The sequence below is a fragment of the Python bivittatus genome, unplaced genomic scaffold (genome assembly GCF_059951505.1).
Source record: "Python bivittatus isolate LINGU-HERP-01145 unplaced genomic scaffold, Pbiv_v1 ctg000080_np1212, whole genome shotgun sequence".
In the NCBI taxonomy this organism is placed as follows: Eukaryota; Metazoa; Chordata; class Lepidosauria; order Squamata; family Pythonidae; genus Python; species Python bivittatus.
Genome location: NW_028277035.1, coordinates 62065252 through 62077382, shown reverse-complemented (window position 1 = coordinate 62077382; position 12131 = coordinate 62065252). Strand labels below are relative to the sequence as shown.

Here is a 12131-nt window from a genome sequence, read left to right as displayed (position 1 = left end):
TTGCACTCATCCCCAAGTCCAGGGAAGTTCTAGAGCTAGAGAAGGCAATGCACTCAAGCAAATGCAGGAGAGCTTGGGAAAAGGTGGAGGAAGTCTGCATGCATGAATGCCCCCTAGACATGCTGCTGCTGTCCAGTCAAGGGCAGATGTAGCAGCTGCTGAAAAATGTGCTGAGTAAGCTAGAAGGAAAGTGGTCCTAAAATCAAAAGCAATTGAGATGAAAGCACGGTAAGGCTCACTGAAAGAAGAGGAACAGGCTGCTCAGACTGTACTGAGAGCCAAAATGCTTGTGAATGCTGTAAGTCCAGAATAAAAGCTTCATCTCGGAGAGTTGGGCAACATGACCCATGCTTGGAGGGTAGCAGAGTATGTCTTACTGTACTGCAATTATACATCTTCTGGTGCTCTTAATGGAAATATCCCTCAAGGCAGAGACTTGCCAGCACACAGCAGACTTTCAGCAAATGAGTTTGGTAATGTGCTTTGACACCAACCCACAAACAACTTCTGAACTGTATCTGGCATCTCATAGACCACACCAAAGGCCTCATCTCAAGCAAAGAGTATGCAGAAGAGCACTTGATCTGGCTATGCCATTAGATAGGAGGGAGCTTGTAATTTTTGTATTCATGAAGTTCAGTGATCACCCCCAGAAGACTACAGAAGTTGGAGGGATGGCTTCTATGCAGCAATCAAAGGCATGGACCTTCTCCCCTGGACAGAGCTCAACTTCCTTATCAAATGGCTGGGGTGCAAATCCATCATTCAGCAAAAAGGACCAAGGCAGCATTTGGTGATCCAGAGAATACAGTGAAATCAGTCTGCAGTAAATTGGAGACTTCTTATGGCACATCTAAGCAATCAGAAATCACTCTAAGAATGTAATGGGCTGTGAGAATAACCTTAGGAGACAGGAGGAAGAGCTGCAGCCTACATAATGGTCTGATATTAGTATTCATGGTTTTGGTTTCCTGTTTGGACTACCTAAAAGGGCTGACAAATAAAGAGACTGAAGTATTTTCAGAAAAGAGCAGACAAATAAAAAGATTCTGAAATTAGTCTGGGAACCACACATTATCTGATGTGTGGGCTGCTTGTGCCTTATGATTGCTCATCAGTTCCTACGTTACCATTCCTTTCTTCAATTGGCAAACCTTACCTTCTGTCATCTTGGTTTTCCTGACTCCATTCTAGGAGTAAGAAAAGTCTTAAATTGTTATGATCTTCCGTGGTACATTTCCTCCTGGGTGTGGGCAGGGCCAGCTTTAGGCTAAGGCCGGGCACTGAAGCTTAAAGGGCACCTACACCATCCTTCTTTTTGAATCATCCTAAAAATGCAAAACTTTGTAATGGCGGGAGGTGGCACCATTGGTCAATGTGGCCTAGGCATACCATGTGCCCTGGAGTTGGCACTGGGCATGGTGTGATTAAAAAAAGAAAGCTTTGAACCTAAAATGTTTGTTTGAGATATTTCCACCCACTTCACTGGAGTGCAAGGTGTAAACGTGCTCTAAGCACACTTCCTTGAAAAATTATGGTGATTCCCATCTTGACACATATAGGCCTATGACATCACATATGGATGGAAATGGCATATATGCACCAGCAGAAGACGTTAAGTGATGGCCCATCTAGTGATGCATATGCTGATAGGAATTAGCACAGGAATAGTTCATTTATGTATATGAAATGCTTATATTCACCATTTCTGCCTAGAATGGCTTATCAGCTGAGGAAAAAAGACAGACCCTCTAGCTCATCATGAAAAAGGCATACCAACAAAAGGAAGAGGCAGTGCTTCTGGCTAAGGCAGAAGAAGAAAAACAAGAATATGCAACTACCAACTGTTTATGTTCTCAGCCTCTTTCATCACTCAGTCACGGGTCAAAGCCTTGATGCCAACTCCTCGGAACAGCTAAAGGTGGCCCTTCTTTCCTTCAGCTGAAATAGTTGAGAAATGTCCTACAGTGGTAGCCAGACACCTAGAATTAAGACTTCACTCGAAGCTACTTGGTATGTTGCATCATGAAGAGTGAAATCCAAATGCAGTGCAAAGTTCACTGCCTTAGGAAAGCTCCTGGCTTGGAATAGCCATAGAAATAAAAACAGATTTTTGAAATGGGATGTTAAGTGCCATCCTAGAATGGAATCCTTTTCATGTTAAGAAGTGTATGGAAAGGCGATCTGTTTCCTCCTCCCCTCCAATAACACACCTTTTGTTGTTATTGCAGAGTGATTGCTCATACTATCCCTTGTGTGCTTCCTTCTGAGCCTTCTCTTAAATTATATTTTTATCCAAAAAAGCCCCAAAATTTGATAGGAGAGATGAGGAGATGGGCAGTGACCAGGAAGGCTCATGAAGAAGAGCTATCACTTCCCTGGCAGGAGCTTTCTCAGGCGACTGCTTTGGGTGATAAAAAGCCACTATTGTTTCGGGTTCTGGATCAAAAGGCTGCTTGGGCTGCTTGATTATATAGGAGATGTTCTTGAAGGCAGATCAGTGGTGGGGCAGAAGCTGCACATATTCATTACAACATGATCTTGATATAGCCCTTCCAGAACTCTGCCGAGTGTCTTGTGCTGTGAGATACATTTAGGAGCATTCTGGGTTTCACTTACTAAAAGCAAGTCTAGATTGGAATTGCTCATTTTTGAAGCCTCAGTACAAATTAATAATTTTGATTAGTCAGTGCTTTTGAGGCAGAGTTCTGAACAAATTGGTCTTCCCCTAGAATGAATATTTGGGAGAACAATTCCTGTTCTAGACTGGAAAAGTCCTAGCAGCAAGTCCCCCCAAAAATAAAGAAACTGTGAAGAGTTGTGAATGATGATCGTGAAGAAATTAAAGATGATTTTTTAAAAAAAATTCCTGCCATCAAATACAGCATTTAAATCAAAAACATGCCACTCCACTCTGCATAAATGGTGCCACCCTTCTGTCAGATGACTCTTGAAAATGTGAAGTGTGCCCTGCAGCAAAATGTTACAGAGTACTGTCTTCTGTGAGCAAGGTCCTGGTTGGACATCCAGCCATGTCCTGGGCCAGAATACTATACTATGTAAGAAGCTCAAGCAGAATATTCTAAAATCTCACCAAGAGTTCTCTTTTCCTTTTCCACCTGATTAAAACAAAAATGAACAAAATGTTTCTGCAGCTACTAAAAGACTTTAAGTTTCAAGTTCTTTTAATTTCTAAGATGTTTCTACAATTATTTTAGTGGGATAGTGATCACTTTTGCTGCAGTCCTTGGAAAATCATCATCATAATCTTTTATCCCACCTTTCTCTTAGCGGGTGTTGATACCTCCTCCTTATTCTCAATGGCCCTGTTGTAGCTCCTTTTACTTTGTTAGCATTTGGCACTGAGTGGACTAGCCATATGGTACAGGTAGTCCTCACTTAACAGTGGTAATTGGGACCAGAATTTCCATCGCTAAGCAATGTGGTAGTAAAGCGCAATGTCACATAACCATGCCACTTAGCGATGGCAGTTCCAGCAGTCCCCGGTTACCATTGTTAAGTGAGGACCATGCAGGTTGTTAAGTAAGGACCTCACATGATCATGACTTCCAACTTCCTGGTGGTTTCCCCAACTTTGCTTGTGGAAAGCCAGCAGGGAAGGTTGCAAATCACGATCATGTGACCGTGAGATACTGTGATGGTCGGAATGTTGAGGACCAGTCATAACTACCATTCATTTAGTGCTGTTGAAGGTTTGAATGGTCGCTGGACAAGTGATTGTTAAATGAGGACCACCTGAATTCCTTCAATGTTCATTGCAGTTGTAAGTGGAGCCTCTAGGTTCAGAGACAGCATACCTCCAAATATCAGATGCAGAGGACAAATAACTGAAGGAGCTCATCCCCTTCGTGTTCTGTTTGTGAGTTTCCCAAGGGATATAATCCCCACCAGACCACATTCCATCATGGCTTGGGACAAGTGACCTGGTTCTTAAGTTTTCATTCAGCCCCCCCACCAGCCAATCTTTTGAAAACATAAAACATGGTCAGACTTTGGATATCAAATGCCAACTGCCAATCTCTCAATTATTTCTTCCTACCAAAATCAGTCCTGGAATTTTTTCTTCCAAATTAATTTCATAGATGTTTTGCCTTTTAAAATAGTATTAATAATAATAGATGTTCATCAATTTCAAACAACCTTTCCCCTTATTTCTCCAGTCCAGCTTAATTTTTTTTTTTCTTTCTCCCCCAAATTTGTTCCTGGAGGGGGAATATTCTTCAATATTTAAATTTAAAATATCAAACTTTCTGTCCTACCTTTATTTGGTTTCTTTCTTATGCCCACATTGTATGGTGAGAGGCAGCATGAAGAACATGATGTATATGTGCAGAACTGAAGTGAGAAGAAAAGTAAGGATAAACTATTCCTTATAAACCTACTCCCATATCTCATCCCAGCTACTACCTACTTTAAAATCCTCATTTTTCTCACTGTGCTTGTGGTCACCAGCAGCCACTCTTCTGTCCTAAAAAAATTCTGGGTTTGCCAGGGACGTCCACACGGTATGTTAAAGAAGTCAAGGTGGCAGCTGGCACAGCACGACTAAAATCTGCCTGGTTCTTATGGGCATTGCACACCAAAAGAAATGTTTGAGTACAGATGAAAACATTGCATATACCAATGTTGTCCAAACTTGGCCACTTTAAGATGAGTGGACTTCAATTCCTAGAATTCCCCAGCCAGCATGGCTGGCTGGGGAATTCTGGGAGTTGAAGTCCACTCATCTTAAAGTGGCCAAGTTTGGACAACACTGGCGTATACAAACCAGGCAGAGGTTCAGCTGCACCAACATGGCTGCCACCTTGACTTTTGTACCATGCCTTGCGGACCACCTCTGGCGTGAGCTGTTTAAAGAGAGGGGAGTCTGCCATGCAAAATATGCAGGAAAACACGCAGGAAAACCTCTCTAATCAACAGCTACTCCCACTAATGAGGTTCTCCCTCTGTATTGTAACTTACATTTACTCTGCTGCAGATGTTCTCTTTTGCTGCTGGCAAAAGTAGGCAAATAGTCCTTTTCATCTGGGATATGCTCCCAGATGTACATTCCCTTATGGGCAAAATACTCTGTATAAAAATACAGACTACCAACTTAAATACAGAAAAATAAAATAGCAAATTGTGAGGTATAATGTGCATTAATCCTCCTCCTCTCCACCCACCCCAAAGTACTGTTTGCCCTCATGTTTGAATAATTACAGTACCTAAAATTTCCTTGCCCTCAGAATTGTGACTTAGTACACAGCTATCTACGGTAGTGAATTCTCCGAACAGAGTCAAAATGGAACAAGAGATTGTCTGAGGAAAAAATCATGCCACTGGTCAAGGCCAAAAGCATTTACCAAGTTCATTAGTAGACCATGATGGAATAATCATTATAGTTTAGTTGCCTGAAAATTACAGGACTGGGTTGTCTACCCTGAATTCAGTATTCAGAAGTATCACACTGCTGTTGTAGTTGTAGCGGTAGCTGTAATTTTTACACCATGCTGGCTGGGGAATTCTGGACGTTGAAATCCATACATCTTTAAGTGGCCAAAGCTGAGAAACTCTGGCCTAAACAGTTTCATATGTATAATAGCACAGCCCTCGACCTCTGTGTGCAAACACCGCCTCTTGCACTCGGGAGCCTTCCAAATTCTGCTCAAGTTGCTTGTTTCCCCAGAGTTCATTTGGTGAGAGGGTGTTTTCTTCCCCTTGTTTGGGGAGGGGCTTGCCATTTCTAAACTCTGATGCCTGAAACCAGAAAACATGCCTTTGAAGTTTTATTCCCTTTCCCCCGCTGCATGTTAAAGGCAGATTTTTGGGCATGTTACACAAACAGTTGCCATGAGCCAAAGGCTTTTTTTTTTTTTTAAATGAAAGGTATATGCTGAACTGCCTCCTTCCAAAAACATTTTTTATTTTAGTAGTAATATCATGTGTAATGGTTTCTCTGAGCCTTGTTGACTGAACCACCTTACTTAATTCTCTCACTTATTGCATTTGAATAGATAATGTGCTTATCATTCCAGGGCAAGTGGGAAGTGGTGAATAACAGGGTGTAATTACCATATTTGCAAAGCAGGAGCCATTTAAAGCTACTGAGATTTTCTTTTGCTTGTTTCCATCATCAGCTTTCCTTTCATTTCACAGTGAGGATCTACTTCAGCCTTTTCCAATCTGATGTCCATCAGGAAGGTTGGACTGCACTTCCTGTCATCTCCAGCCAGCCTAGTATCTGGAGAGCACCAGGTTGGTATGAAAAATACTGTACTCAGAACCAAGATACCCTGAGATGTGGTGATGGCTGCAAGCTAAGATGGCTTTGGTATCACACTGGCTTACAATCATGTTTTTATATATGTTCACAAATTCCACTTCTGTATTCAGGGAATAAATATTCCAAGAATGCAGTACTTGGATACTTACCTAATTTTCCACATTGTGACCCTGGCCTTAAAATGCTGGAGGAGAGACTCTCTCTCCTTTGGTGAATGAAGAAACTATTCTGTCTGAGGTATTGTGATGCTGAGGCAGTTACCCAATCAATAATACAATCAGTAATGCAGAAAGCCAGGCCAAGGGTTTTGAGATTCAGAAACAGTGAGGCATCAAACTAAGATAGAGTTTAGGGTCAGCCCAAGGAACAATATGTAAATAAAGGCAACTCAAGAACATAACACAATCCAAAGCAGGTCCTAGAGTTTTGTTTTTGGGACTAGCGGTACAGAATTGAGGATTTATAATGTCAAATATTTTGGGAAGGGATTAACCCTCTGTCAGCCATTAAATTGTTCATAAGAAATTCCTCATCACAAACAGGGTACTACTCCCAAGGAAACTTGTTCTTTAGACATACGGTAATCTTTATGCGAACTTTGCATTCCTTAAACTGTCATATGGCTCTGATCACTCACTGACCATTGTTAGGCCTGAGTTTCCCTTTGTTCCTAAGATAAACAGCACTTATGGCCCATCAGTTGGTTTATTCTCATACTCTGATAAGAATTCCATAAGAGGAGGAAAAACAGAAACTAGTACATTAGCTTACTTTCCAAATACAGAGTTTGAATTAGGGAATTCCGTAATTTGGCTGCTGCTATAGAGAAGGATATTCTTGTGACTCCCCAAGAATGATCAAAGATGACAGAACAAAAAGCAAGAAATTCAAGGTTGATCATGAATTCAAGTAGAAGCATGAAGGAGGTGGCTTTTCAGACAACTGGGTCCCAAACCATTTACTTATTATAACTGCCCAGAGTCCCTCCTTGTGGGGAAGTTGGGCAGCGATATAAATCTGACATATAAATAAATATAGGAAACAGCACTTTAAATTATGCTAGAAGATGAATCAAAACTGCCAAACTATGAACCTGTTCCATCAAGGGAAGTATAAAGTCCGTATATCATTGTAGCAGATGTTCTGCTGAACAAAAGGACTTGTACCAGTATCATCTATATAGAGATGACACCCAATTCCAGATCTGCCTCTCACTATGGATCCATGTAAATATTAAATACTCAGAATGGAGGACAGGACAGAATCCTAAGGCACTATGTAAGGCTGATGTCATAGGTGTGCTGCTTAATCCTTCTGATTTCAAGGGGTCTTCCCTGCAGCTAATTTTGGCTGGATTGTGCTCAAACATGTAGTTATAAAGGTTCATCCCAGCCAGGAGAGTTGGACCTCCCTCTATGTCACTGGTGCTTGTCACTCTCCAATTTCTTGTTTAACGTGGAGGCCAGATGCAGGCACCCCTTGTAATTATTCATTTTAGGCTGAGTGGTATCAAGTGACTTTACTGACAGCCTCCAAGCTGCTGACCTTAACGTATTTTAAAAGTTTATCGGATATTCAACCTCAGCTAACCCATGGAAGGATCTAGAATAATAATTTCCATAATCCCCAATTCATTATCTTAAGAGGGAATGCATTGTTTTCTTAATTAAGTCTGTGCACATGCTCTAAATCTTCCCATGCAAATATACTACTGCACAAACTAATTAAAGAGAAAATACAGCCATAAGGACTCAAGCTGTCTTTTATACAAGCTCTTTAAACTGTTGGAAATCTCTTCCTCCTGTTCTTACCTTGTTAGGTAAAGCTTTAAAGCCACAAAGATGCACTTGTATTAAGAGCTGCTCCCATAGAAAACTAAGGCAATATTTTCATTATAGCTACTGCACATTAAATGAAGATGTGATCTACTGTATATTGTTGTTGCAGAGATAATAAATATGAAGCACTGTGTTGAACACTCTAAAGCAGTATGTGACTTTATTTTCCTTATTTTTATTTACTCAGGCATTTTAGATGCTATATCAGCATATGGTTTTATATCTTGTTGGCTCTCCTTTAAAATATCCTTACATGGATCTGCTTTTTACACATATTTATTGAATTAGTGGAATATTTCAGGGCTAAAGAATTAGAAGCCCAGAAGTTCAATGGTTGAGAGCCTGCTTTGATTCAAGCCATGGCATTTCCAGGTAGGGCTGGGATAGACTCAATGGAACATCCAGAGAATTCTTTGAAAAAGATGTAATGTCACTGAAGCAGACCTGGTGATTGTGGGTACCTGTAAGGGTTGATTTTGGTCACCCAAGATGCAGCTAGGAGAAGGGGTTTTGCTTTGATTAAGCCAGGTTAGGCACAAAGGTTACATGTTCTCCTTTTCTGGGTGAGTGGAGTATGTTGACTTCTTTCCCAGAAGATTTGCTCTCTTGGAACGACCTCTCAAAACATAAGCTAGTATAATCAATCCATTATGGGGAGGGCACGGATATTGGATACAATAATTTCTATGCTGTTGGAGGCACAATACCTGTCTTCTGAGATCATGGAAGTTGTGGCTGGCCACTAACAGTGATCTTCTATTACACACTGGGTCTAATCTTACAAGCTTAATATCTGAAGTGGTGTTTTGCTTGTGGAGACAAATGTTGAAGTGCCATTGAATCATCAAGGGTAACTGCCTATGATGGTAAGAATTTAAAAGCCCTAATACAATAAATACTGGAGTGAATTAAGGTAATAATAAGCACTTGTGGACCCCGCACAGAATTACAGTTCAGGATACACTAAAAATAACCAAGTGACAATGACATTAATAATCTGTATAAAAATAAATACATATAAATAAAAATAGGCTCCAAGATTCATAACTCCAAGGGTATTTATTGGTGGGGTTGAAAAGATAAACATGGTGGCCATGACTATGTGATTGAAGTCTCACCCCTTTCTCCCTGCTTTGATCATGCACTCATGGGAGCCATCTTAACTTTTTAAAAATTCTCTCATGGACACCCTGGAGCTATCTAACTTTCCTTGAGTTGGCAAAAAAACTATACTAGCATACAATTTGCTTTCTCCGAACAGATTTTATACACGCTGGGGATGTCTTTGGGGTTGAATAAAGGGAGAAATACTACTTCAATACATCTGTATCATTTATGACAGCTCACTGACCTGTCTCCTTGACTGTCTGAGGACAAGATGAAAACAATGTTGTGGGGACAGGGGAGGGGAAAAGGGGCATGTTTAAGCTGTGATTAGTTACAAGTGGAGGCATGGCCTGTATGACAATATTCCAGTTCCATTTCAATCTAAATGTAACTATTCAATTATTTATATTCCATTGCTAACTTTAATGAAATTTGGTTAGTGTTGCATGATTGTAATTTCAGGTCTCCAGTACCAAAGAAACCAGTGCTGTTGTACACATGTATGTTCATATACAGGTGTATATGTACTTTTTCTGCTGAGTTTATAAAAACTAGGGTTGAACTAAACTCGTGGTCAGCAAAATTCAGTGATAATGAATGGAAAGAATCATCTACCATTGGATCAAATTAATTATGATGGCAGTATTCATTTACATAGAGTTGTAGTCTCACAGAATTGTAGCTGGCCATTAAGTCTCCCAAGTCCAATCCTGTGCTTCCCCGGTCATATGGAAAGCAGGCAAAGGACTCTAATTTGAACATCAAAGGGGCAATAGAACCTTTATGACCCATTGATTCTTCAACATGCATTCTTTTTTCTGCACTGTCTGCTTAGATGTGAAAGAAACAGATATATTACTCATAAACCCTGCCTGTTTCATGCAAAAGAGATGTACCTCAGTGAAATAGTGGTCTTCTATTTTAAAATGAAAGTATGAACCAGGCTTAAATGGAAAAAAAATGAAAATGTCAGAGATCTTTGGTGAAGCTCAGTGTCTTCAAGAAAACAAAATTGCTCAATCATAATGTCCAGTTGTTTATTAGATTTACTGTATATTCCACTTTTCATTCAGGAGCTCAAGGATATGGGCATAATATTCCTTCTAGCTAGTTTTCTTCACAAGATACCCCTGTAGGGTAGATTGAGCTGACAGAGAACAACTGATTTATAATCACCCAATGTGGATGGCTGAGAGTCCACAGGACCTGGATTTCTCAGGTTCCAGGGCAACACCTTAACCATTACACCATAGTGGCTCACGATCCAGTTAATATGTATGATTGGCTATATAACTATTTACATTTAGTAAATACAATTTTACTAGATGTAAATAGTAATATACTATTACTGTTACAAGTAATAGTAAAATACTAGTAAAATACAATACTAAATAATTTAGTATTGTGGTTAGTAATACTAAATACAATACTAAATAATTTACAATTATATTACTTAATTTTTCTGCTGTGAGCAGTAGTAAAGCCCATAGACATCCCTTCCTCTTTTCTGTGGGGGTGAAAGAAAAATATGGTGGAATATGGGATGTTTTTCAATTGGCCTGGTTTTGCACGTCAAGGTTAGAACTTCTAAGGTTGCAGGTTTCATTTGGGCATCCCAATAAGTTGAAAGTGCAACATCTGTTTGCTTGTCTTCATAACAGGCATCCAGGAAGTGGGAGAGGGATGTCTTGAGGCCCCTAAAGTAGAGTTTTAAACTCAGAGGGTGAAGAAGCATGCAGGTTCCCAGCTTCCCCTTATCTGATATAGTCTCCAGAGCAGACGGATAGGTCTCTAGGAGTTAGTATGAAGGGAATGTGGGAGCTGGCAGTATGCTAAGTGAGACACACAGAAAATGAAAGGAGCTTTCATTTTGAGGATCTTCCTGCGCCTTCGTCTTTGGTTGCAGTAAGTGGGAGCATCCTTGATTTCCCACTCAAGAGACGAGATGAAAGAATGCCCTGCACTTGACACTTCATGAGTTGGCTGAACCCTATAACATGGTCTTCATAAAATCCAAACTCCAAAGCATCAAAGCTTTTCCTCCTGACTGGTGAAAGCCCTAAAAATTCCTGGAAGGATTGCCAAAGGCCAACAGGTCTTGATTCCATCAACCGCTTTTGGTTGGAGCTGGACTGTGTTATTTATGAGGGCCAGAGGGAGGAAAGATCTTTCCAGATGGGTGGTGGATTCAAATATAGCAATGATAAACATCAAGGCACACATGTGATGAGGGGAAAATGTCTGCAGTGAGAGACTGCAGCAGGCACATGCATAGGAGGGCTGCCAGAGCATCTATTAGGATGGCTATGAATAGCTTTGCACTGCTGTTTGTGCAGGACTGGGAGAGTGAGAAAAAGCACGGCAGACGGTTCACAACTCTCGAAGGTCCTGTGGTGCCATCGCTTGGGGGTAGGAATCCAGGAACAAGCAGAAGGGTTTCAGGTGCAGTGGGACTGAAGCACATCACTGTATAAAAGAGCGTGTTTAGGGCACTGGGCTAGGGGTATAAAGATGGAGGTTCTAGCCCACCATCCGCTATGGAAGCTCCCTGAGGGACTTTGGCCCAGTCACTCTCTAGCAGCCAACCTACCTCAAAGGGTTATTGGGGTGAGGAAAAAAATAGATCCTGTACTGTGCTTAAATATAAACGCATGCCAAATAAAAATACTAAGAAGATGGGGAGGCCCCTGTATAAAACCGCTAAAGTGCACAGTGGATCACAATAAGTTAAGATATATCAACATAGCCCCTGCAGTTTTTGTAGAAAATGCTGCTAATTATTGAGTGGGGAGGAGTGATCATGTAGTGATATCTTAATTCACCCTTGGGCTCAAAAGGAAAAGGGGCAGTTAATCTTCAATCTTCATGGCTAGCAAAATGGGGGCAGATGTCCAAATGTA

General features: G+C 40.8%; 1 protein-coding gene across 3 annotated transcripts in view; it reads left to right on the top strand.

The window, feature by feature from the left end:
• The window catches only part of EEFSEC (eukaryotic elongation factor, selenocysteine-tRNA specific), a 344759-nt gene that overhangs the window by 260269 nt on the left and 72359 nt on the right, over nucleotides 1–12131 (top strand). The window contains exon 7 of one of the 3 annotated variants that reach the window (XR_015794902.1): nucleotides 6160–6258. Coding sequence is in view for 1 of the 3 variants with exons in the window: in XM_088134249.1 (XP_087990375.1) it covers nucleotides 6160–6500 (341 nt within the window). In the remaining 2 variants the exon portion in view is untranslated. Of the gene's footprint in view, nucleotides 1–6159; nucleotides 8262–12131 lie in introns of those variants that run through there. The other 2 variants (XR_015794903.1, XM_088134249.1) reach the window with 2 other exon arrangements.